Below are 23944 nucleotides of genomic sequence, written 5' to 3' on the forward strand. Positions count from 1 at the left end.
TGTGGGTTTGTTTTTCAGGGGTTGGGTTTGGCCCCTTAGTTCCAGTGAGGGGAACTCTTAAGGCGTCAGCATACCAAGACATTTTAGACAATTTCATGCTCCCAACTTTGTGGGAACAGTTTGGGGATGGCCCCTTCCTGTTCCAACATGACTGCGCACCAGTGCACAAAGCAAGGTCCATAAAGACATGGATGAGCGAGTTTGGGGTGGAGGAACTTGACTGGCTTGCACAGAGTCCTGACCTCAACCCGATAGAACACCTTAATGAGGAATTAGTGCAGAGACTGCGAGTCAGGCCTTCTCGTCCAACATCAGTGCCTGACCTCACAAATACGCTTCTGGAAGAATGGTCAAACATTCCCATAGACACACTCCTAAACCTTGTGGACAGCCTTCCTAGAAGAGTTGAAGCTGTTATAGCTGTAAAGGGTGGGCCAACTCAATATTGAACCCTACGGACTAAGACTGGGACCCCATTAAAGTTCATGTGTGTGTAAAGGCAGGCGTCCCAATACTTTTGACGATATAGTATATTTTAGAGAAAATTAGCTGAGCAGGCATTAGACTTACTGAATGCAGGAAGGAAATGTAATACCACTAGTGTTGCACTGATACCGGTATCGGTGCTGATACTAAGCATTTGCGTGAGTACTTGTATTCGTGCAAATGCTCTGCTACCTAAAATCGATGCCTTCTTTGTGCAGAGCGGTGCGATTTGAGCCTATATAAAATGAATGGGCTAAAAATACAGTTTCCTGCACCGCTCCTGTGTGAACCCAGGCTGAAGTCACTATGACACACAGGAGCGGTGCGGGAAAACGCATTTGATTTGGACAGGAATTGCACCGCATCCCTGTTGAGATCTCATGCGATTCTTTCCAGTGCAGTATATAGGATCAAATCGCACCACACCGTGCAAAAAAAAACAGGTATCTGTAATTGGTATCGGCGAGTATTTGAGAAAAAGTATTGGTTCTCAGTAACCCTGAATACCACAGGCAATGCAATAAATGCAGATCATTTATGTAAGGCTCCATTCACATATAGGTGTTTCGGATCGCGGGCTGAATTGCCGCGATTTCGCCCGCGATTCCAAACCATCGCCCGAGCGATTCCCGTGACTTGCAATAGCACATCAAACGCGGCGAGATTGTCACCTGACGAATCGCTGTAAAATCGCACAAACAGAATTGGGGGACGTCTGACGCCAAAAAGAAGTTCTTATACTTCTTTTGGGCATCGCGCGTCCCGCAATTCTATTTGCACGATGTTAACGCGATTTGTCGGGCGAAAATCGCAGCAAAATCGCGCCGCGTTTGGGGTGCCATTGCAAGTCACGGGAATCGCTCGGGTGTCCGGCGACTTGCAATGTTTCGGAATCGCGGCAATTTTGCCCACGATCTGAAAATCCTATATGTGAATGGAGCCCCAATGTTGCTAATTTGGCAAACACTGGGGCGGCTTCAAAGTCGCCCGACTCTGAAGCCGCCCAGTGCAGCGTGACTTCAGCGTGACTTGCAAACGACTTCTCTAATAAAAGTCAATGCAAGCCGCTCAGATGTCGCCCCCAAAGTAGTGCAGGAACCTTTTTCTAAGTCGGAGAGACTTGAGTCGCTCTGAATAGAACGGTTCCATTGCACTGAATGGAGCACGACTTGTCAGGCGACTAAGTCGCCTGACAAGTCGTGCCAGTGTGAACCGGGACTTAGGGGTCTATTTATAAAATATTCATTGCACGAATGACAGAAGCATTCTTGCAAGTTGAAAGAAATGTCCTGTATTTGTTCTAAGAGATTAATGCCTATGTTATCAGCTCCATCTAGTGGCCAAAAGGTGAAATCTAATTTTTTCTGAAAGGTTTTTCAGAAACCTATACAGTATTTTGACCACTAGACGGAGCTGACGATACAGGCATTAATGTCAGAAAATACACTGAAATTTTTCAACTTGCATGAATATTTCTGACATTTGTTCAACAGATATTTTATAAATAGGCCCCTAATTACATTTAGACGTACACAGTTATGAACACTATAAGCAGTTTTCTGATATATAAAAAAAAAAAAAATTGTCATTAGAGTAATTCAGGCATTATTACATTTTTTGCTCGAAAATGCTATTTTTTTTTTTTTGATTCAGTAGCCTACCAGGCTTTTTCTGGCACTTTTTGTTTAAATCAGTATTTTTTTTTACTAGAAAATAACTTTTAACCCCCAAAGATAATATATTTTTTAGCAGAGACCCTAGGGAATAAAATGGCAATCAATGCATTTTGGCAGCGGTTTTTCAAACGCAATTTCTTTGGAAAAACTTTTTGACCTGACCACATTTCAGGCTTCAAACATAAAGATATAAAACTGTAATTTTTTGTGAAGAATCAACAACAAGTGGGACACAATCATGAAGTGGAATGAAATTTATTGGATATTTCAAACTTTTTTAACAGATAAAAAACTGAAAAATTGGGTGTGCAAAATTATTCATCCCCCTTAAGTTAATACTTTGTAGCGCCACCTTTTGCTGCGATTACAGCTGTAAATGGCTTGGGGTATGTCTCTATCAGTTTTGCACATCGAGAGACTACAATTTTTGCCCATTCCTCCTTGCAAAACCGCTCGAGCTCAGTGAGGTTGGATGGAGAGCGTTTGTGAACAGCAGTTTTCAGTTCTTTCCACAGATTCTCGATTGGATTCAGGTCTGGACTTTGACTTGGCCATTCTAACACCTGGATATGTTTATTTGTGAACCATTCCATTGTAGATTTTGCTTTATGTTTTGGATCATTGTCTTTTTGGAAGACAAATCTCCGTCCCAGTATCAGGTCTTTTGCAGACTCCTTCAGGTTTTCTTCCAGAATGGTCCTGTATTTGGCTCCATCCATCTTCCCATCAATTTTAACCATCTTCCCTGTCCCTGCTGAAGAAAAGCAGGCCCAAACCATGATGCTGCCACCACCATGTTTGACAGTGGGGATGGTGTGTTCAGGGTGATGAGCTGTGTTGCTTTTACGCCAAACATAACGTTTTGAATTGTTGCCAAAAAGTTTGATTTTGGTTTCATCTGACCAGAGCACCTTCTTCCACATGTTTGGTGTCTCCCAGGTGGCTTGTGGCAAACTTTAAACGACACTTTTTATGGATATCTTTAAGAAATGGCTTTCTTCTTGCCACTCTTCCATAAAGGCCAGATTTGTGCAGTATACGACTGATTGTTGTCCTATGGACAGAGTCTCCCACCTCAGCTGTAGATCTCTGCAGTTCATCCAGAGTGATCATGGGCCTCTTGGCTGCATCTCTGATCAGTCTTCTCCTTGTATGAGCTGAAAGTTTAGAGGGACGGCCAGGTCTTCGTAGATTTGCAGTGGTCTGATACTCCTTCCATTTCAATATTATCACTTGCACAGTGCTCCTTGGGAGGTTTAAAGCTTGGGAAATCTTTTTGTATCCAAATCCGGCTTTAAACTTCTCCACAACAGTATCTCGGACCTGCCTGGTGTGTTCCTTGTTCTTCATGATGCTCTCTGCGCTTTAAACGGACCTCTGAGACTATCACAGTGCAGGTGCATTTATACGGAGACTTGATTACACACAGGTGGATTCTATTTATCATCATTACTCATTTAGGTCAACATTGGATCATTCAGAGATCCTCACTGAACTTCTGGAGAGAGTTTGCTGCATTGAAAGTAAAGGGGCTGAATCATTTTGCATGCCCAATTTTTCAGTTTTTTATTTGTTAACAAAGTTTGAAATGTCCAATAAATTTAGTTCCAGATTCTGTCCCACTTGCTGTTGATTCTTTACAAAAAATTACAGTTTTATATCTTTATGTTTGAAGCCTGAAATGTGGCAAAAGGTCGCAAAGTTCAAGGGGGCCGAATACTTTTGCAAGGCACTGTATACACACAATAATTTTGACGCGTGCTATCAGCATGGCTTATTGCATGTCTGTGCTTATTGTATAGTGTAATTGTTTAAACACCAAAGAGAGTATTTATATAAAAACAAAAAAAATAAATAAAAATCGCATAGCTGTTCATCCACCAAAACTGCATGTTAATTAGTTTTGTGTGAATGGGGCAAAATTAAATGTTCCCAGACTATATTCTCTACAATTTGTGTGAATGTAGAAAATACCACATTATGGTCAATAGATGGTGCTGAGGAGCAGACTTATATCACCATCTTGTGGCCATAATGCAGTATTTTTGACATTCACACATTCCATTTGCAGAAACCATAGCCTGGAAACCTTTGATTTTGCCCCATTCCCAAGTGTTTCTCTAGGGTTTGTGGACTATTCCAGATTTCTTCTCACTTTATAACATTAATATCCTTGTTATCCTCAGGTGTGGTCTCCATGGTAGAAGTTAGAGGAAATGAGACTGGGGTTGCGCTCTCTTCCCTGCAGCCTGGTACTGTATATAAAGTGCGGATTTCGGCCAGCACCTCGGCGGGATATGGTGCACCCTCCAATTGGATGCTGCAGCGCACTCTAGACAGAGTCAACCAGACACAAGGTGTGTGATTATTTGGGGGGGTCTGCACACTTTCTGGGTAACAGTCTGACCTTGCCACGTCCCAGGGCAGGATTGCCATCTCGGGAACTTCACTAATACAGGTTGCTAAATTTGAACTCCTAAAGGAATTTCATCAAATGTAATGTTATACAAATTGAAGGGTAAGTTCACCTTTACACCCGTTTTCCAAAAAGGTCCCCATGCACCACAATGTCCCCAGTGTATAAAATGCTGTACTCCATTCTCACCTCTTTTTAGCTGCTGACATCATTGTCCTCCCCAAGCTGTCCTGCAGATGGCAGGATGTACACAGCCTAGGGCGGAGCCTTGGGTGACGTCACTCCGCACATGCCCAGTGCGGCTTGCAGCCTGTGTTGACGCCTGGAGGCGGCCGTGCTACAATTTTATCCTATGTGCCAGGTATGATATGGGTTCTGATAAATTATTTGTGGATAAATATATTTGGACACAGAAATTGACACCATTTATGGACTTTTAAGTTTTTTATTTATTTATGTTGTTGATTAAAAAAAAAAATGATGTGGTATTTATTAATTAATTTATTTTTTTTGCACAGTATAATATAAATAATAAGGCAGTAGCATTTTGATAGTTTGGGAACGCGGTCACAATTTATTTATTGGATATTCACACACTTAGGTGGTCACAAGTGACTGCAGCTGAGAGAGACATCACATATTTGTGGCACGGATTTGTTTTATTGAGGACACACCCAGCGCCAAATGAGTGGCCCTGGAATCCATGAATGAGCACTCCCAGTCTCCCTTCCTCTCCCATGCATGTGCAGTCTGTGCTCTGTCACAGCTTAGCAATTTTGGAAAAGTAAGGGCTCATTTTCACCATGAGGTGCGACCAATCATGGGAAGAAAGTTGATCCGCACACCGATAGTTGCTCTTAAAAAATCTTCATCTTTATTCAGGAACCACAGAACACAACTGCTGATAAGATCAGTTGATGAGTTTCAGCCTATAAGGCTTTAGTCATAACTATGACTAAGGCCATATAGGCTGAAACGCGTCAACTGCTCTTATCAGCAGTTGTGTTCTGCGGTTCCTGAATAAAGATGAAGATTTTTTAAGAGCAACTATCGGTGTGCGGATCACCTTTCTACATATGTACTCAGTTAAACGGCTGTGGATCAGGCACCTGGGAGCTCGTTTATTGGTGCGCTGTATGGGTAGTAGCACTGCTCCTTCTATTTGCATTTGCGACCAATCATGGGCATTTTTTTTTTGTTTGTTCCTGTGCGTCACATTTTGGGCACCCCATCAATTGCAATACGCTGCCTATGTGCGTCAAATGTGCAAAAATAGTGCAGGCATGATTATTGATATTGCGCCACACCAAACTGCATGGTAGTGCACGTACGGACTCACGTTTGCCAGATGCGTCGGGCGCTATTATTAATTATTGGCACCCGTATGCGTCTCTGAAGAAGGCAGCGCATTTTCGTGGAAATAAGGAACGGGGGGAGGGGGTGGGGCGGGGGCGTGACGGGGGCGTGGCGGGGGATGTTTTTTCCAGTGCAAAAAATAAGACAACATTTTAAGGAAGTGTAGTGCAAATATCTTTATATAATTATACTTCCATAACTTTTTCTTTGCTTTCCTTACCATTTTATCTGCTACTCTCCCCCCTTTTTTTGCTCTCTTTCTGCTCTCCTTCCCCCTTTCTCTGCTATCCTTCCCTTTTCTTTGCACTTTCTCTTTTCTTTGCTCTCCTTCTGTTTTCTTTGCTCTCCTGTTTTCTTTGCTCTCCTTCTGTTTTCTTTGCTCTCCTTCTGTTTTCTTTGCTCTCCTTCCCCTGTCTTTGCTCTCCTTCCCCTTTTCTTTGCTCTCCTTCTGCTTTCCATCCATTTTCTTTGCTCTCCTTCCCCTTTTTATTGCTATCCTTCCCTTTTCTCTGCTCTTATTCTCCTTTTTCTTTTCTCTCCTATCCCTTTTCTCTGCTCCTCTTCCCCATTTTATGCTCTCCTTCTCTTTTCTCAGCTCTCATTTCCCTTTTCTTTGCTCTCCCTACCCTTTTCTCTTTGCTCTCCTTCCCCTTTTCTTTGCTCTCCTTCCCCCTTTTTTGCTCTCCTTCCCTTTTCTCTGCTCTCATTCCCCTTTTTTTTGCTCTCCTTCCCCTTTGTTTGCTCTCCTTCCCCTTTTCTTTGCTCTCCTTCTGCTGTCCTTCCATTTTCTTTGCTCTCCTTCCCCTTTTCTCTTTGCTCTCCTTCCCCTTTTCTTTGCTCCTTCTGCTGTCCTTCCATTTTCTTTGCTCTCTTATCCATTTTCTCTGCTCCTCTTCCCCTTTTTTAAATGTCCTTCCCTTTTCTCTGCTCTCCTTCCCTTTGCTCTCCTCCCTCTGCTCCTCTTCCCCATTTTTCTGCTCTCCGTCCCATTTTGTTGTCTCTTCTTCCCATTTTATTTGCTCTCCTGATGGGATGCTCTCCTTCCTCTTATCTGCTGCTTTGCCTAATATCCCTTTTCTTTGCTCAACCTTCCCCTTTCCTCTGCTCTTCTCCCCTTTTCTCTCTTCTGCTTACCTTTTTTTCTCTTGTGCTCTGCTCGCTTTCTTGCAGCAGCAGCTAGTTTTCTTTCTTCTTCGTTTTCTTTCTTCTTCTTCTTCTTCTTCTTCTTCTTCTTCTTCTCTTCTTCTTCTTGGTACCGCGGGCACCGGGTGGGGAATGCAGGGAGGGGTTATGTCGTGACGTCACGACGTCATCGGCACGGCATTGCGGAATTGGTCAGAAGGCGGAGGGGAGGGGACGCACAGTCACTACATGATGAAAGTGACGAACACCAATAAGGTACCGCGGAATACGGAACAAAGTGCGTTCCGTATCAGTTTGATACGGAACAGCACTTGTCTGTGTAAAATATGGGACGATTCCATATTTTACGGAACGGTTGGCAACCCTGGTCACAATTGAGACCCCACGACCCCTGTACATACGCCCCTGCTGCATGTGCTTGTTTGTGGATTACTAGCACTGGGTGTATCCTGCCACCTACAGGATGGATTTGGGAGGACAATGGTGTGAGGCAGCTGAAGAGGACATTTGTTTGGGGAATGGAGCACAGCATTTTAATATATTGGGGGCACTATGCTGCATGGGGACCTTTTTGGGAAATGTATAAAGGTGAGCTTACCCTTTAAAGAGAAGGAACTCCCCCCATCCATTGCATGAAAAAAATAAACATAGTTTCATGATCAAAGTAATCCCCCGCCCCTTGAGAAAATCAACATGTAGTGTGTGCACATAATTCCACAGTGTATAGCTGCTGACACCATTGTCCTACCCAATTCATCCTGTAGATGGCTGGATGCACCCGGTGCCAAATACGTGGCCCTGGAAATCCAAGAATGAGCACTCCTGGCCTCCATTCCCACCCATGCATGCACAGTCCGTGTTTTCACAGCTTAGCCTTTTTTTTTTTGTGAGAGTAAAGGAGAATGGACTGTGAATGGCTGGGAGCGCTCGTCTGTGGATTTTATGGGACTGTGCATCTAATGCTAGGTGCATTCTGTCATCTGGACAGATTGGGAAGGTCAGCAGCTGGAGAGGTAGGCAATTATTTAGGGAACGGAGAACAGCATTTTAATATTTTGGGGACACTTTGGTGCATGTGTGGTGAAGTCTCGCTAAACATAAGCCCTGGAGCTCTTCATATGGTGAACAGTGTGTGGTCAAGTTCTGAAGACTATAATGTAAGGTGTTATCCATGGCATCTAGACCATGCTTTACCAAATTATATTTATGTATGAAGTCATGTAGTATCGCAGATAATCTCTACTTTATCAAGTACCAAGACATCTTCTGCTTAACCCCTTACCACCCAGCCCGGTGTTCCCTTAAAACCTCTTTCACAGGGGCATAAAAACCGCCACTTTTATAGGTATATATATATATATATATATATATATATATATATATACAGTGCCTTGCGAAAGTATTCGGCCCCCTTGAACTTTGCGACCTTTTGCCACATTTCAGGCTTCAAACATAAAGATATAAAACTGTAATTTTTTGTGAAGAATCAACAACAAGTGGGACACAATCATGAAGTGGAATGAAATTTATTGGATATTTCAAACTTTGTTAACAAATAAAAAACTGAAAAATTGGGCGTGCAAAATTATTCAGCCCCTTTACTTTAAGTTCAGCAAACTCTCTCCAGAAGTTCAGTGAGGATCTCTGAATGATCCAATGTTGACCTAAATGACTAATGATGATAAATAGAATCCACCTGTGTGTAATCAAGTCTCCGTATAAATGCACCTGCACTGTGATAGTCTCAGAGGTCCGTGTAAGCACAGAGAGCATCATGAAGAACAAGGAACACACCAGGCAGGTCCGAGATACTGTTGTGGAGAAGTTTAAAGCCGGATTTGGATACAAAAAGATTTCCCAAGCTTTAAACATCCCAAGGAGCACTGTGCAAGCGATATTATTGAAATGGAAGGAGTATCAGACCACTGCAAATCTACGAAGACCTGGCCGTCCCTCTAAACTTTCAGCTCATACAAGGAGAAGACTGATCAGAGATGCAGCCAAGAGGCCCATGATCACTCTGGATGAACTGCAGAGATCTACAGCTGAGGTGGGAGACTCTGTCCATAGGACAACTATCAGTCGTATACTGCACAAATCTGCCCTTTATGGAAGAGTGGCAAGAAGAAAGCCATTTCTTAAAGATATCCATAAAAAGTGTCATTTAAAGTTTGCCACAAGCCACCTGGGAGACACCAAACATGTGGAAGAAGGTGCTCTGGTCAGATGAAACCAAAATCGAACTTTTTGGCAACAATGCAAAACGTTATGTTTGGCGTAAAAGCAACACAGCTCATCACCCTGAACACACCATCCCCACTGTCACACATGGTGGTGGCAGCATCATGGTTTGGGCCTGCTTTTCTTCAGCAGGGACAGGGAAGATGGTTAAAATTGATGGGAAGATGGATGGAGCCAAATACAGGACCATTCAGGAAGAAAACCTGATGGAGTCTGCAAAAGACCTGAGACTGGGACGGAGATTTGTCTTCCAACAAGACAATGATCCAAAACATAAAGCAAAATCTACAATGGAATGGTTCACAAATAAACATATCCAGCTGTTAGAATGGCCAAGTCAAAGTCCAGACCTGAATCCAATCGAGAATCTGTGGAAAGAACTGAAAACTGCTGTTCACAAACGCTCTCCATCCAACCTCACTGAGCTAGAGCTGTTTTGCAAGGAGGAATGGGCAAAAATTTAAGTCTCTCGATGTGCAAAACTGATAGAGACATACCCCAAGCGACTTACAGCTGTAATCGCAGCAAAGGGTGGCGCTACAAAGTATTAGCTTAAGGGGGCTGAATAATTTTGCACGCCCAATTTTTCAGTTTTTTATTTGTTAAATAGTTTGAAATATCCAATAAATTTCGTTCCACTTCATGATTGTGTCCCACTTGTTGTTGATTCTTCACAAAAAATTACAGTTTTATATCTTTATGTTTGAAGCCTGAAATGGGGCAAAAGGTCGAAAAGTTCAAGGGGGCCGAATACTTTTGCAAGGCACTGTATATATATATATATATATATATATCTATATATACATACATACATATATACACATATATATACTGTATATGCATATATATATATATATATATATATATATATATATATATATATATATATATATATATACAGTGATACCTCGGTCACAAACTTAATTTGTGAACTGACTCTGGTCGCGAACCGAATTGGTTGTGAACCGAGGCACATTTTCCCATAGGGTTCAATGTAAATCCGGTTAATCCGTTCTGACCATTTTTTTTGGTTTTTGAAGCACAAAAATATGAAACAAATTAACACACAGTATCTCACAAAAGTGAGTACACCCCTCCCATTTTTGTAAATATTTTATTAGACCTTTTCATGTGACAACACTGAAGAAATGACACTTTGTTACAATGTAAAGTAGTGAGTGTACAGCTTGTATAACAGTGTAAATTTGCTGTCCCCTCAAAATAACTCAACACACAGCCATTAATGTTTAAACCACTGGCAACAAAAGTTAGTACACCCCTAAGTGGAAATGTCCAAATTGGGCCCAATTAGCAATTTTCCCTCCCCAGTGTCATGTGACTCGTTAGTGTTGCAAGGTCTCGGGTGTGAATGAGGAGCAGGTGTGGTAAATTTGGTGTTATCGCTCTCACTCTCTCATACTGGTCACTGGAAGTTCAACATGGCACCTCATGGCAAAGAACTCTCTGAGGATCTGAAAAAAGTTTCATTGCTCTACATAAAGATGATCTAGGCTATAAGATGATTGCCAAGACCCTGAAACTGAGCTGCAGCATGGTGGCCAAGATCATACAGCGGTTTAACAGGTCAGGTCCCACTCAGAACAGGCCTTGCCAATGTCGACCAAAAAAAGTTGAGTGCACGTGCTCAGCATCATTTCCAGGGGTTGACTTTGGGAAATAGACGTATGAGTGCTGCCAGCATTGCTGCAGAGGTTGAAGGGGTGAGGGGTCAGCCTGTCAGTGCTCAGATCATACTCAGCACACAGCATGAAATTGTTCTGCATGGGAGAAGTTGTAACACTAACAAGTCACATGACATCGGGGGGAAATGGCTAATTGGGCCCAATTTGGACATTGTCTCTTGGGGGTATACTAACTTGTGTTGCCAGCGGTTTAAACATTAATGGCTGTGTGTTGAGTTATTTTGAGGGGACAGCAAATTTACACTGTTATACAAGCTGTACACTCACTACTTTACATTGTAGCAAAGTGTCATTTCTTCTGTGTTTTCACATGAAAAGATATAATGAAATATTTACAAAAACGTGAGGGGTGTACTCACTTTTTTGAGATACTGTGTATATATATATATATATATATATATATATATATATATACAGTAAGTCAGTTAAACTCCTGGGATATTGATCTGGTCAGTAAAGTAGCAGAGGGGGGTGTTAATCAGTTTCAGCTGCTTTGGTGTTAATGAAATTAACAACAGGTGTACTCGATGGGCAAACATGAGATAACCCAAAGAACAGGAATGGTTTTACAGGTGGAGGCCACTGAAATTTTCCCTACTCATTTTTTCTGACTGTTTTTCACTAGTTTTGCATTTGGCTAGGGTCAGTGTCACTACTGGTAGAATGAGGCCATACCTGGACCCTATAGAGGTGGCACAGGCAGCCCAACTCCTCCAGGATGGCACATCAATACGTGCCATTGCCAGAAGGCTTGTTGTGTCTCCCAGCACAGTCTCAAGACCATGGAGGAGATTCCAGGAGACAGGCAGTTACTCTAGGAGAGCTGGACAGGGCTGTAGAAGGTCCCTAACCCATCAGCAGGACCGGTATCTGCTCCTTTGTGCAAGGAGGAACAGGATGAGCACTGCCAGAGCCCTACAAAATGACCTCCAGCAGGCCACTGGTGTGAATGTCTCTGACCAAACAATCAGAAACAGACTGAAGGTCTGACGTCCTCTAGTGGGCCCTGTGCTCACTGCCCTGCACCATGGAGCTCGATTGGCATTTGCCATTCTACACCAGAATTTGGCAGGTCTGCCACTGGCGCCCTGTGCTTTTCACAGATGAGAGCAGGTTCACCCTGAGCACATGTGACAGAGGTGAAAGGGTCTGAAGAAGCCGTGGAGAACGTTATGCTGCCTGTAACATCATTCAGAAAGACTGGTTTGGTGGTAGGTCAGTGAGTGTCTGGGGAGGCATAGCCATGGAGGACAGCACAGACCTCTACAGGATAGACAATGGCATCTTGACTGCTATCAGGAATCGGGATGAAATCATTGGATCCATTGTCAGACCCTATGCTGGTGCAGTGGGTCCTGGGTTCCTCCTGGTTCATGTCAATGCCTGGCCTTATGTGGAGAGAGTATGCAGCCAGTTCCTGGAGGATGCAGGAATTGATACCATTGAATGGCCCCCATGCTCCCCTGACCTAAATCCAATAGAACACCTCTGGGACATTATGTTTTTCGGTCCATCTGCCGCCGCAAGATTGCACCTCAGTCTGTTCAGGAGTCAGTGATGCCCTGGTCCAGATCTGGGAGGAAAAACCCAAGGACACCATCCGTCATCTCATTGGGAGCATGCCCCGACGTTGTCAGATATGCATACAAACACGTGGGGGCCATACCAACTACTGAGGACCATTTTGAGTTGCTGCAATGAAATTTCAATCGAAATGGACTCGCCTGCTGCATCATTTTTTCACTTTGATTTTCGGGTTGTCCTTAAATTCAGCCTTCTGTAGGGTGATAATTTTCATTTCCATCAAACGATGTGGCATCCTTTCCTTCCTAACACATTACCCAGTCCATACCAGTATAGATCCTAACACATTACCCAGTCCATACCAGTATGTATCCTAACACATTACCCAGTCCATACCAGTATAGATCCTAACACATTACCCAGTCCATACCAGTATAGATCCCTAACACATTACCCAGTCCATACCAGTATAGATCCTAACACATCACCCAGTCCATACCAGTATAGATCCTAACACATTACCCCAGTGCATACCAGTATAGATCCTAACACATTACCCAGTGCATACCAGTATAGATCCTAACACATTACCCAGTCCACACCAGTATAGATCCTAACACATCACCCAGTCCATACCAGTATACATCCTAACACATTACCCAGTCCATATTAGTATAGATCCTAACACATTACCCAGTGCATACCAGTATAGATCCTTACACATTACCCAGTGCATACCAGTATAGATCCTAACACATTACCCAGTCCACACCAGTATAAATCCTAACACATCACCCAGCCCATATCAGTATAGATCCTAACACATTACCCAGTCCATACCAGTATAGATCCTAACACATTACCCAGTCCATACCAGTATAGATCCTAACACATTACCCAGTCCATACCAGTATAGATCCTAACACATTACCCAGTCCATACCAGTATAGATCTTAACACATTACCCAGTCCATACCAGTATAGATCCTAACACATTACCCAGTCCATACCAGTATAGATCCTAACACATTACCCAGTGCATACCAGTATAGATCCTAACACATTACCCAGTCCACACCAGTATAAATCCTAACACATCACCCAGTCCATATCAGTATAGATCCTAACACATTACCCAGTCCATACCAGTATAGATCCTAACACATTACCCAGTCCATACCAGTATAGATCCTAACACATTACCCAGTCCATACCAGTATAGATCCTAACACATTACCCAGTCCATACCAGTATAGATCTTAACACATTACCCAGTCCATACCAGTAGAAATCCAGCACGATATTTTTCCACATTGAGATCTGATGTTTTTTCAAAGTGTTCCTTTAATTTTTTTGAGCAGTGTATATGTATATTTTATACCTTTAAACACATGTGTTAGCCTATGTGGCCATGCACATTAGGTGTTTAAATCAGTGTTTTAAGAGCAGCATTTAAAAAAAATGTCCCTAACCTGCATTTGGAAAGGACCTTATAAGCATAATTTGCACGTGCATGCGCAAAAACTCGCATAAATGCATGCATATGTGCAGAAATTTATTCCAGCGGCCAAAACAAATTCATATTTAATTTAATACATTTATAAATAAATAAATAGAAATAATTACATTTAATTACATTCAATTTTACAATTTTTTTTTTATAATAAATTAGTATTTACACACCCAAACAAGCATTTTTTAAGTTTGATTTTTTTCCTGCCATCTCCTGGCAGGATCCAGTGTAGATACGAGTATTTTTATACACCTGTGTGCATTGAGGATTAAATGGGTCATTCCACCTGGGTGGGGGGTGTCTCAATTAACTTTTTAATCACATGACACTCCAAACACATGCTGGTAGGTTAATTGGATCCTGTATAAAAAAAAAATCGGCCCTACTGTGTATGTATGTGAGTTAGGGACCTTAGATTGTAAGCTCCTTGAGGGCAAGGACTGATGTGAATGTGCAATGTATATGTAAAGCGCTGCGTAAATTGACAGCGCTATATAAGTACCTGAAATAAAAAAAATGACAACTGTCATTTGCTCACTGTGACCCAAGATCTGCTTTGTGTGCCGCTCAGGCTGAATTGGAGGGGGTGCAAGTCCTATGACATCCACCGCTGGGAGTGCTGCTTCGGGAGGTAGCTCTTCCCAGCTCCTGCAATGGCTCAAAGTGAAGAGAAAGTCTCCCTATGGCTTCACATCCATGACATCCCTGAGCTGTGTGTGTAGCAGCCTAAGCCTGGACTCAGACCAGGCCATGCCTCCAACGTGTTTTGCAAAACGCGTTGCGGACGTGGCTTGGTCGGAGTCCAGGCTGAGTTTGCCATATGCACCTGTAGCACCCTCCTAGTTAGGTAGGTGCTAGGTAAAGCATCTATTGCTCCTTCTGCTTATCAGGGGAGCCTCATCTATTAGTTTGTCTGTCACATGTTTCCAGGTGTGATTCACTGGGTCTGAGCGTCCCCACTGTATCCAAAAAGGGAGCTTGTTGGACAGTGGAGGAAACCCAGCCAGTGACACATCAGGTTTTATGGCAGTCCGAGTGGAAGGGCATTCCTGCAATGCATCCTGGGATTGACCATAAATACTGAGGGACATGTGACAAGGCATCTTTTGGCGAGAAGCAAAGTCCAAGGAGGAGGTGGACGGCTGTCTCTCCTCCTGCAGGTGTGAGGAAGGTGGTTCAGGCAGTCGGCCTAGTGAACCAGGTATGGAGCTGAGCTGCAGAGGATCCAGAGTGCTGACAGTGGAGCTGCTGGCAGAGTCTCTCTCGGGAAAAACAGTGTCCGTGAGAACCAGGAGATTTGCCAATTGGTCTGCTCAGGAAGGGGGGCCACTCCAATGAAGTCAGGGGATCAAGGAGATAGCTCACACAGGGAGTGTTTTAGTAAAGGGGGTGCCATGTAGAGAACCCTGAAGAATAGGGACAAAGGGGGGCCAGGAAGGGCCCTGAAGATTGTTCTGCAGTACAGTACAGTTGACCTCAGACAGTTCATTTACTACAACTTCACTGCTAATGACAAGGTGAAGCAGCGGCCTTGCCGCACTCAGCAATATTCAGTCGTCCCAGCAGATTGTGCATAGTTATACAAGTTGGAGTATCCCACTCATTCCCTTCTCCTATCCGAAAAACAAAACTCCTAGACTGTTTCCTGACTGAGCCAAAACCACTTTGAAAATGCTGAACTGTCATGTTGTTGCTAATGGTAACCCAAGGGAACCCGTAACCAGCAGCTCCCAAGGGAGTAGTGCTATGTCAATGGGTGTGCAGCCATAAAGGAGACTTTCTCTTCACTCTGTCATTGGCTGTCACAGTGGTCACAAGATTGGAAGGCCATCACACCCACTCCCGATCATGACTACAGACCGAGTGCAATCTATGACAGGTGGACTTTTTTTTATCATGTGACCACTGTGATTGGCTGTCATAATGGGCACATGATCAGGAGCCCCTGCCGCCAGCTCCTGATCATGCATACAGACCGAGTGCTGTCTAGGACAGTTCGGTCATTGTGCTGGCAGCGCACAAGGAGCACGCTCTCAGCACAGAAACCTTGCCCCTGCCCACCACATATGTGTTATGTGGGTGGCAAGAGGTTAACTCATTGTGCACAGGTAATATTTTATTGGTTTCACTTACTTTGCAAAGCTAAGGAAGCAATGCTGGTTATACATGATTTTCTATATCACACAAATCTGTTCTGCCAAGTTTAGTTCCAGCCCGACATGGCAACTAAACATTCCATTTCCATTCATTTGCCTATTCTCATTCCTCTGTTTGCCTAATTTCATTCATTGGGTTATGCATTGTCTTTATTCGCCATCTTAATTAATTGCATTTCATTCTTCTGTCCCTCTTGGACCCACTAATATATTTTTTCTTTTCTCTGTACAGTGGAGCAGGCGCAAGTGCAACTGAAGGTCATCGCCCACACCGATGCCCTATTTGTCAGCTGGCAGCTGCCCCGCACCGACCTCCTGATCACCGGCTACAGGCTTTATTACCGCAGGGTGTGTCCTACCCCGGATCCTGCTGCATCCTGTCCATGGCAAGGGAAGAATGACTGGGACAGAGGACCTATTAAACTAAAGAAGAAGAGGAAACAATATGAGATAACCGATCTTAGTGAGTTACCTTGTCTGGGTCTGTGGGCAACCAGGGCCATCTGGGGTGGAATGTGGGCAAGATCTGCCTGGGCCCTGTTCAGAGAAAAGTGCCTTTTTAATGGCTTAAAAGACTGGATCCATCAGGCCTAAGGTGACCAGATTTTCAAAATAAAATCTGGGTCATTATTTTTTTTTTTTTTTGGCAAATGGTAAACTATTTTATATTTTCTTCAAATTATATATGCCCATCAGTGCCTCCTCATCAGTGCCGCCTATCAGTGCCCATTAGTGCCACCTATCAGTCTCCATCAGTGCCGCCTATCAGTGCGGCCCCATCAGTGCAGCCTACCAGTGCCCATCAGTGCCATCTCATCAGTGCCACTTCATCAGTGCCCATCAGTGCAGCCTATCACTGCCACCTCAGTGCAGCCTATCAGTGCCACCTCAGTGCAGCCTATCAGTGCCACCTCATCAGTGCCCATCAGTGCAGCCTATCAGTGATACAGTGCAGCCTATCAGTGATACAGTGCAGCCTATCAATGCCACCTTAGTGCAGCCTATCCGTGCCACCTCATCAGTGCCTATCAGTGCAGCCTATCAGTGAAGCCTATCAGTGCAGCCTATCTGTGCCACCTCAGTGCAGTCTATCAGTGCCAACTCATCAGTGCCCATCAGTGTAGCCTATCAGTGCCCATTAATGCAGCCTATCAGTGCTACCTCAGTGCAGCCCATCAGTGCCCATCAGTGCCACCTCATCAGTGCCCATCAGTGCAGCCTATCAGTGTCACCTCAGTGCAGCCTATCAGTTCCACCTCATCAGTGCCCATCAGTGCCACCTCACCAGTGCCCATCAGTGTAGCCTATCAGTGCCACCTCATTGCAGCCTATCAGTGCCACCTTATCAGTGCCTATCAGGGCAGCCTATCAGTGCCCATCAGTGGAGAAAAATTACCTTTTTGCAAAATTTTAAATCATATCATAATCATAAATCAATCATAAATAATAACTCACTTCCTCCTGGCATGTGGCCATTACACTCAGTCTGTAGCTCAGTTCATTAAATGCAATCCCGCCCCTATGGACTACATTGCCCATAATTCCCTGCTGTACATCACCCAGGAGGGAGGGGGAGGATGGAACACTTTGTTCTTTTCTCTCCCCTATGTGCTGCCGCTGCACAGAGAGAGATGGGAGGAGGAAGCAGATGTAGGAGGAGAGGAAGGTCATGTCACTGTCCCTGGGGTGGGATTGCGGTGACAAATGCAGAGGAGGAGTGGCAGCTACTCTGCCATGTCCTCTGTTTTTCCTTTAGCAGTAATAATTCCAATATTCTTATAGCTTAGTAAGGTAAAGTGAAAAATATAATAAATTTACAGAAATGAATGAAAGCCCAGAGTTCCAAATCCCTTCCTCTTCTTAATCTTGTTACAGTTCCTGGACAGTTGTACCAAGTGCGATTGGTGACTTACTATAAGAAGCAAGAAATGCAGACCGTCACATGGGAAGGAAGAACCAGACAGATTCCTACTGCCCCACCAGGTATGGTGTCCACTGGCCTATCCCATGAACAAATTACATAATGAATATCACGTCATCATGTCTGAGGGATACTTCTAGCAAATTTCCTCTTTTTGTTTTGAAAGTGAATCGGAAAATACAGATACAATCTGTGGGCAAACAGTCACAGACAGGATGATATTTCTCATTGGTCATCAAGTGGCAACAGAATGTAAACAGGAAGAGCCAGCCTTAAAAGATCAGAAAAAAACCCAGCATGGGGCCCCCCCAATCCATTCCTGGCCCTTTGGGTCTGGTTTGGATTTTAAGGGGAACCCCATGATAAATTGTTAAAGAAAAATGGTGTAAGGTCCCCTCCTAAAATCCATACCAGACCCTTATCTGAGTATGCAGCCAGGCAGGTCAGGAAAGGGGGGGGGGGGGCAAGCGAGAAACCCCCTCCTGAACCATAGCAGGCCACATGCCCTCAACATGGGGGGGGGGCTGCTTTGGGGGAGGGGGGCTCACCCCCCCCTAAGCACCTTGTCCCCATGTTGATGAAGACAAGGGTCTCTTCCCCACAACCCTGGCCTGGTGGTTGTGTGGGTGCGGGGGTGACTTATCTGAAACTCAAAGCCCAAGATCCCACCCTCCCTATGTGAATGGGTATGGGGTACATAGTATTCCTAAGAAGTAAATAAAAACACAAATAAAGGTAGTGTTTCCTAGCCTGCCGGGCTGCATGCTTCGATATAAGGGTCTGGTATGGATTTTAGGAGGGACCCCACACCATTTTAAAAAAAATGTTGGCGTGGGGTTACCTTCCAAATTCATACTAGACCAAAGAGCCTGGTATGAATTTGGGGGGGGGGGGATCATGCATTTTTTATTTTCGTGGGGTATCCCTTGATACCCATACCAGAACCAAAGGACCTGATATGGATCAGGGGGGACCCTCACGCTTTTTTTTTCCTTTTGTTTACATTCTGGTGTTATAACTAGCCAAAGTCGCAAGCAAGTCTTGGAAATACCATAATCTGAAATAATTTCCGAAAAATATGAATCGTTTTGGAAATAACAAATATATGAGACATATTTGACAAACAAATCGTTTTAACAATGAATATGACAAAGCAAAATGATTTGTGAATGAATCTGAGACGAAACAATTTTTTAGTTGTGCACATCTCATTCATGTTAGGAGTAGCAATTTAGATTTATTCATTTAAATCAGCCATTCTTAACCAGAGTCATGTGCTCGTTTTAGCTGTCTGCAAGGATAGCATTTTGTCCACCAATGTAAGCATTCTTTACACTGACCACCAATGTAAGGGACATTCTTCCCACTGACCACCAATGTAAGGAGCATTCTTCCCACTGATCACCAATGTAAGGAGCATTCTTCCCACTGATCACCAATGTAAGGAGCATTCTTCCCACTGACCACCAATGTAAGGAGCATTCTTCCCACTGATCACCAATGTAAGAAGCATTCTTCCCACTGATCACCAATGTAAGGAGCATTCTTCCCACTGACCACCAATGTAAGGAGCATTCTTCCCACTGACTACCAATGTAAGGGACGTTCTTCTCACTGGCCCCCCAATGTAAGAGACTTTCCTTCCATTGACCACCAATGTAAGTGACATTCTTCCCACTGATCAACAATGTAAGGAACAATCTTCCACCTGACCACCAATATAAGGAGCATTCTTCTCACTGGCCACCAATGTAAGGAATGTTCTTCCCACTGACCTTTAATGTAAGGAGCATTCTTCCCACTGACAAACAATGTAAGGAGTTTTCTTCCCACTGTCCACCAATTTAAGGAACCTTCTTCCCACTGATCACCAATGTAAAGAATATTCCTCCCACTGACCCCCAATGTGAGGACCATTCTTCCCACTGACCCCCAATGTAAGGAACATTATTCCACCTGACAACCAATGTAAGGAGCCTTCTTCTCACTGGTCCCCGATGTAAGGGACATTCCTTCCATTGATCACCAATGTAAGGAACATTCTTCCACATGACCACCAATGTAAGGAAGATTCTTTCACCTGAACACCAATGCAAGGATCATTCTTCTCACTGGCCTCAATGTAAAGGACATTCCTTCCATTGACCACCAATGTAAGGAACGTTCTTACCACTGACCTTCAATGTAAGAAGCAGTCTTCCCACTGACCACCAATGTAAGGGACATTCTTCCCTCTGACCACCAATGTAAGGGACATTATTCCCTCTGACCACCGATGTAAGAAGCGTTCTTCTTACTGACTACCAATGTAAGGTTGAGAAGGGCTGATTTCGATCTTTATTTTAGCTTTGTGTATGATCCGTCTATCTGTTTGATCTGCAGATTTTAAAGTCCAGCGGATCCCACCACTGCCACCCAGCCATATCCAGGTGGAACCCAACAGCTCAACCTCTGTATGGGTGAAATGGAGAAAGCCCATAATCAGCCCCAAAATAGTGAATTATACTGTACGTTGTGGTCCATGGGGAACCAAAAACGCCTCACTATTCACCTATCACAGCAGGTAAGGTGGAGAAACTCCATAATGATCACATGGTGCCCATACATGAAAAAAGCTATTATCCGTAATAAGGGAAGATCCAACGATGGCCCACCTTAACATGATGAGCTTTCACCATAAGTGGCTGCAGTTTCTCTATGTAATTATTGCTTTGTCCTACTTTTGAACACCAGCGTCATGAAAAGATATCAGCCACAGTCCTCATCTGCTTTTTCTGTATCCGCCATGATTGCGGGAGCTACACTAAATTACAAAAAGTATTGGGACACCTGCCTTTACACGCACATGGATTTTAATGGCTTCCCAGTCTTAATTCCTATGGGTTCAACATTGAGTTGGCCCACCCATTGCAGTGATAACAGCTTCAACTCTTTTAGGAAGGCTGTCCACAAAGTTTAGGAGTGTGTCTATGGGAATGTTTGACCATTCTTTCATAAGCGCATTTGTGAGGTCAGGCACTGATGTTGGAGAGAAGGCCTGGCCCGCAGTCTCTTGAATCCATTCCAAAGGTGTTCTGTCTGGTGGAGGTCAGGACTCTGTGCAGGCCAGCCAAGTTCCTCTATCCCAAACTCACTCATCCACGTCTTTATGGACCTTGCTTTGTGCACTGGTCCAAATCATTTAGTGGAAGGGGGATTATGTTGTGGGGTTGTTTTTCAGGTGTTGGCCTTTACCCCTTAGTTCCAATAAAGGGAACTCTTAAGGCGTCAACATACCAAGACACTTTTATGCTCCTGACTTTGTGGGAATGGTTTGGGGATAGCCCCTTCCTGTTCCAACATGACTGTGTTGTGTGGCCACCATTATTTTTCAGCACTGCCTTAACCCTCTTGGGCATGGAGTTCACCAGAGCTTCACAGGTTGCCACTGGAGTCCTCTTCCACTCCTCCATGATGACATCACGTAGGTGGTGGATGTTGGAGACCTTGCGCTCCTCCACCTTCTGTTTGAAGATGCCCCACAGATGCTCAATAGGGTCTAGGTCTGGAGACATGTTTGGCCAGTCAATTACCTTTACCCTCAGCTTCTTTAGCAAGGCATTGGTTGTCTTGGAGGTGTGCAAGATAAACTTATTTGGTTCAGATGGTGTCAAGCGGGTGTGGCAGAAATCAGGTGAGGAGTACAAAGACAAGTGTGTCTTGCCTACAGTCAAGCATGGTGGTGGGAGTGTCATGGTCTGGGGCTGCATGAGTGCTGCCGGCACTGGGGAGCTACAGGTCATTGAGGGAACCATGAATGCCAACATGTACTGTGACATACTGAAGCAGAGCATGATCCCCTTCCTTTGGAGACTGGGTCACTGGGCAGTATTCCAACATGATAACGACCCCAAACACACCTCCAAGGTGAAGTTAAAGGTAATTGACTGGCCAAGCATGTCTCCAGACCTAAACCCATTTGAGCAGTGGCGGCCCATCCATTGAGGGTGCAGGGGCGCCGCCCCACCTATCCATGCGTCCGGCCCACTAATCTACATGCAGGGTGCCGGGCGCATGGATTACAATGTTTTTTTGTTTTTAAGCAAGTGATTAGAGCCAGAGGCTTCGCTATTTGCTATTGTCACATGGATCCTCCTCCTGGCCAATCAGGAAGCAGGTCCTGAGACCCATTTCCCAATTGGCCAAAAGGAGAAGCCATGCCATTGGCCAAGGAGGAGAGAGGAAACGCAGAAGACTGGAGACCTCTGCCGCTGCTGCCTGCCTGCCCTCCACATGGTGAGTGAGCCTGAGACCCGGGGAGGGGGTATGGTGTGCGGGCTGGTGTGGTCCGGGGGGGGGTATGGTATGGTCCGGTCCATCTGACGCCCCCCCGGCCCATAGAACACCAGCCGCCACTGCTATTGAGCCTCTGTGGGGCATCCTCAAATGGAAAGTGGAGGAGCGCAAGATCTCTTACATCCACCAGCTCTGTGATGTCTTAATGGAGGAGTGGAAGAGGACTCCAGTGACAACCTGTGAAGCTCTGGTGAACGCCATGCCCAAGAGGGTTAAGGCAGTACTGGAAAATAATGGTGTCCTCACAAAATATTGACACTTTGGGCCCAATTTGGACATTTTCACTTAGGGGTGTACTCACTTTTGTTACCAGCGGTTTAGACATTAATGGCTGTGTGTTGAGTTATTTTGAGGGGACAGAAAATGTACACTGTTATACAAGCTGTACACTCACTACTTTACATTGTAGCAAAGTGTAATTTCTTCAGTGTTGTCACATGAAAAGATATAATAAAATATTTACAAAAATGTGAGGGGTGTACTCACTTTTGTGAAATACCGTAAAAGGGTGAGTCTCTCTAAGGCTGGGTTCACATTTGTGCGCTGTGGGAATGCAAAATTGTGTGCTTCCCCGCAGCACACACAAAAAAAAGTGATCCTCTGTGCAAAAGCATGGCGGTCCCATTAGTTTTTAATGGCACCCCCAATGCATCTTACTAATGCACGTGCCAAAGTACCATGCGTTTTTGGTGTGGTGTAATTAAAATAAAATGCTTGCACTTCTTTGGTGTGCTTGTGATGTGGTGCGTAAGGAAAAGACTGGGTTGTCCTGAACGTGATGCACCTAAATGTGCACGCGTCCGTTCACCCGCATAGGTGTGAACGAAGCCTTAACATTGCCCAGTGTCATTACCATGCCTGTTCTCTGTTCTCAGTGTCTTGGAGGAGATCCTGATCAGTGGCCTTAAACCGTATACGAGGTATGAGTTTGCAGTGCAGTCGAATGGCGCTGGAGTGGATGGACCTTACAGTAACATCGTAGAAAAGATGACCCTTCCAGATAGTGAGTAAGATACACAATATATTTCCGCCATATTCTGCTTCAACCAATAGATGGCGTTCCTCTATCTTTGTACACCTGGCTTGGCCAATATCTGCTCTTCCAATAGCTTGGAGGGCAGCAATTTTCCCAGACAGGTTATTATAAGCAGTTCCGGGACAAGGCCATCTAGAGTCCAGGGCGAACATGCCAAACTGTGCCCCCCCCCCCCCCAAGATATATGAGCATTATGTTAAAAATGCTCATATATCTTGGGGGGGGGGGCGCAGTTTGGCATGTACGCCCTGGACTCTAGATGGCCTTAAACATTTAAAAAATGGCCTTAAAATCCCCCCCCCAGGAAATATAATTACCCACTAAGCACAAATTCCCCTTTCTCCCAGGATGAGTGAAATCCCCCCCTCCCAGCACAATTCTTTGCTCCCCCATCCCTCCCCTGCCCAGCTCAAGTTCTCTCTCTCCTCAAGTTCTCCC

The 23944-nt window shown here is 44.4% G+C and overlaps 1 protein-coding gene across 1 annotated transcript in view; it reads left to right on the forward strand.

The window, feature by feature from the left end:
• IGDCC4 (immunoglobulin superfamily DCC subclass member 4) overlaps positions 1 to 23944 on the forward strand; it is a 245416-nt gene that overhangs the window by 182170 nt on the left and 39302 nt on the right. Inside the window, exons 10-14 of the mRNA XM_082255108.1 lie at positions 4349 to 4519; positions 16447 to 16677; positions 18090 to 18197; positions 20518 to 20698; positions 23346 to 23473. Coding sequence (XP_082111234.1) covers positions 4349 to 4519; positions 16447 to 16677; positions 18090 to 18197; positions 20518 to 20698; positions 23346 to 23473 — 819 coding nt within the window. The remainder of the gene's footprint in view (positions 1 to 4348; positions 4520 to 16446; positions 16678 to 18089; positions 18198 to 20517; positions 20699 to 23345; positions 23474 to 23944) is intronic.

This window comes from Pelophylax lessonae (genome assembly GCF_965119305.1).
Source record: "Pelophylax lessonae genome assembly, chromosome: 4".
Taxonomy (NCBI): domain Eukaryota; kingdom Metazoa; phylum Chordata; class Amphibia; order Anura; family Ranidae; genus Pelophylax; species Pelophylax lessonae.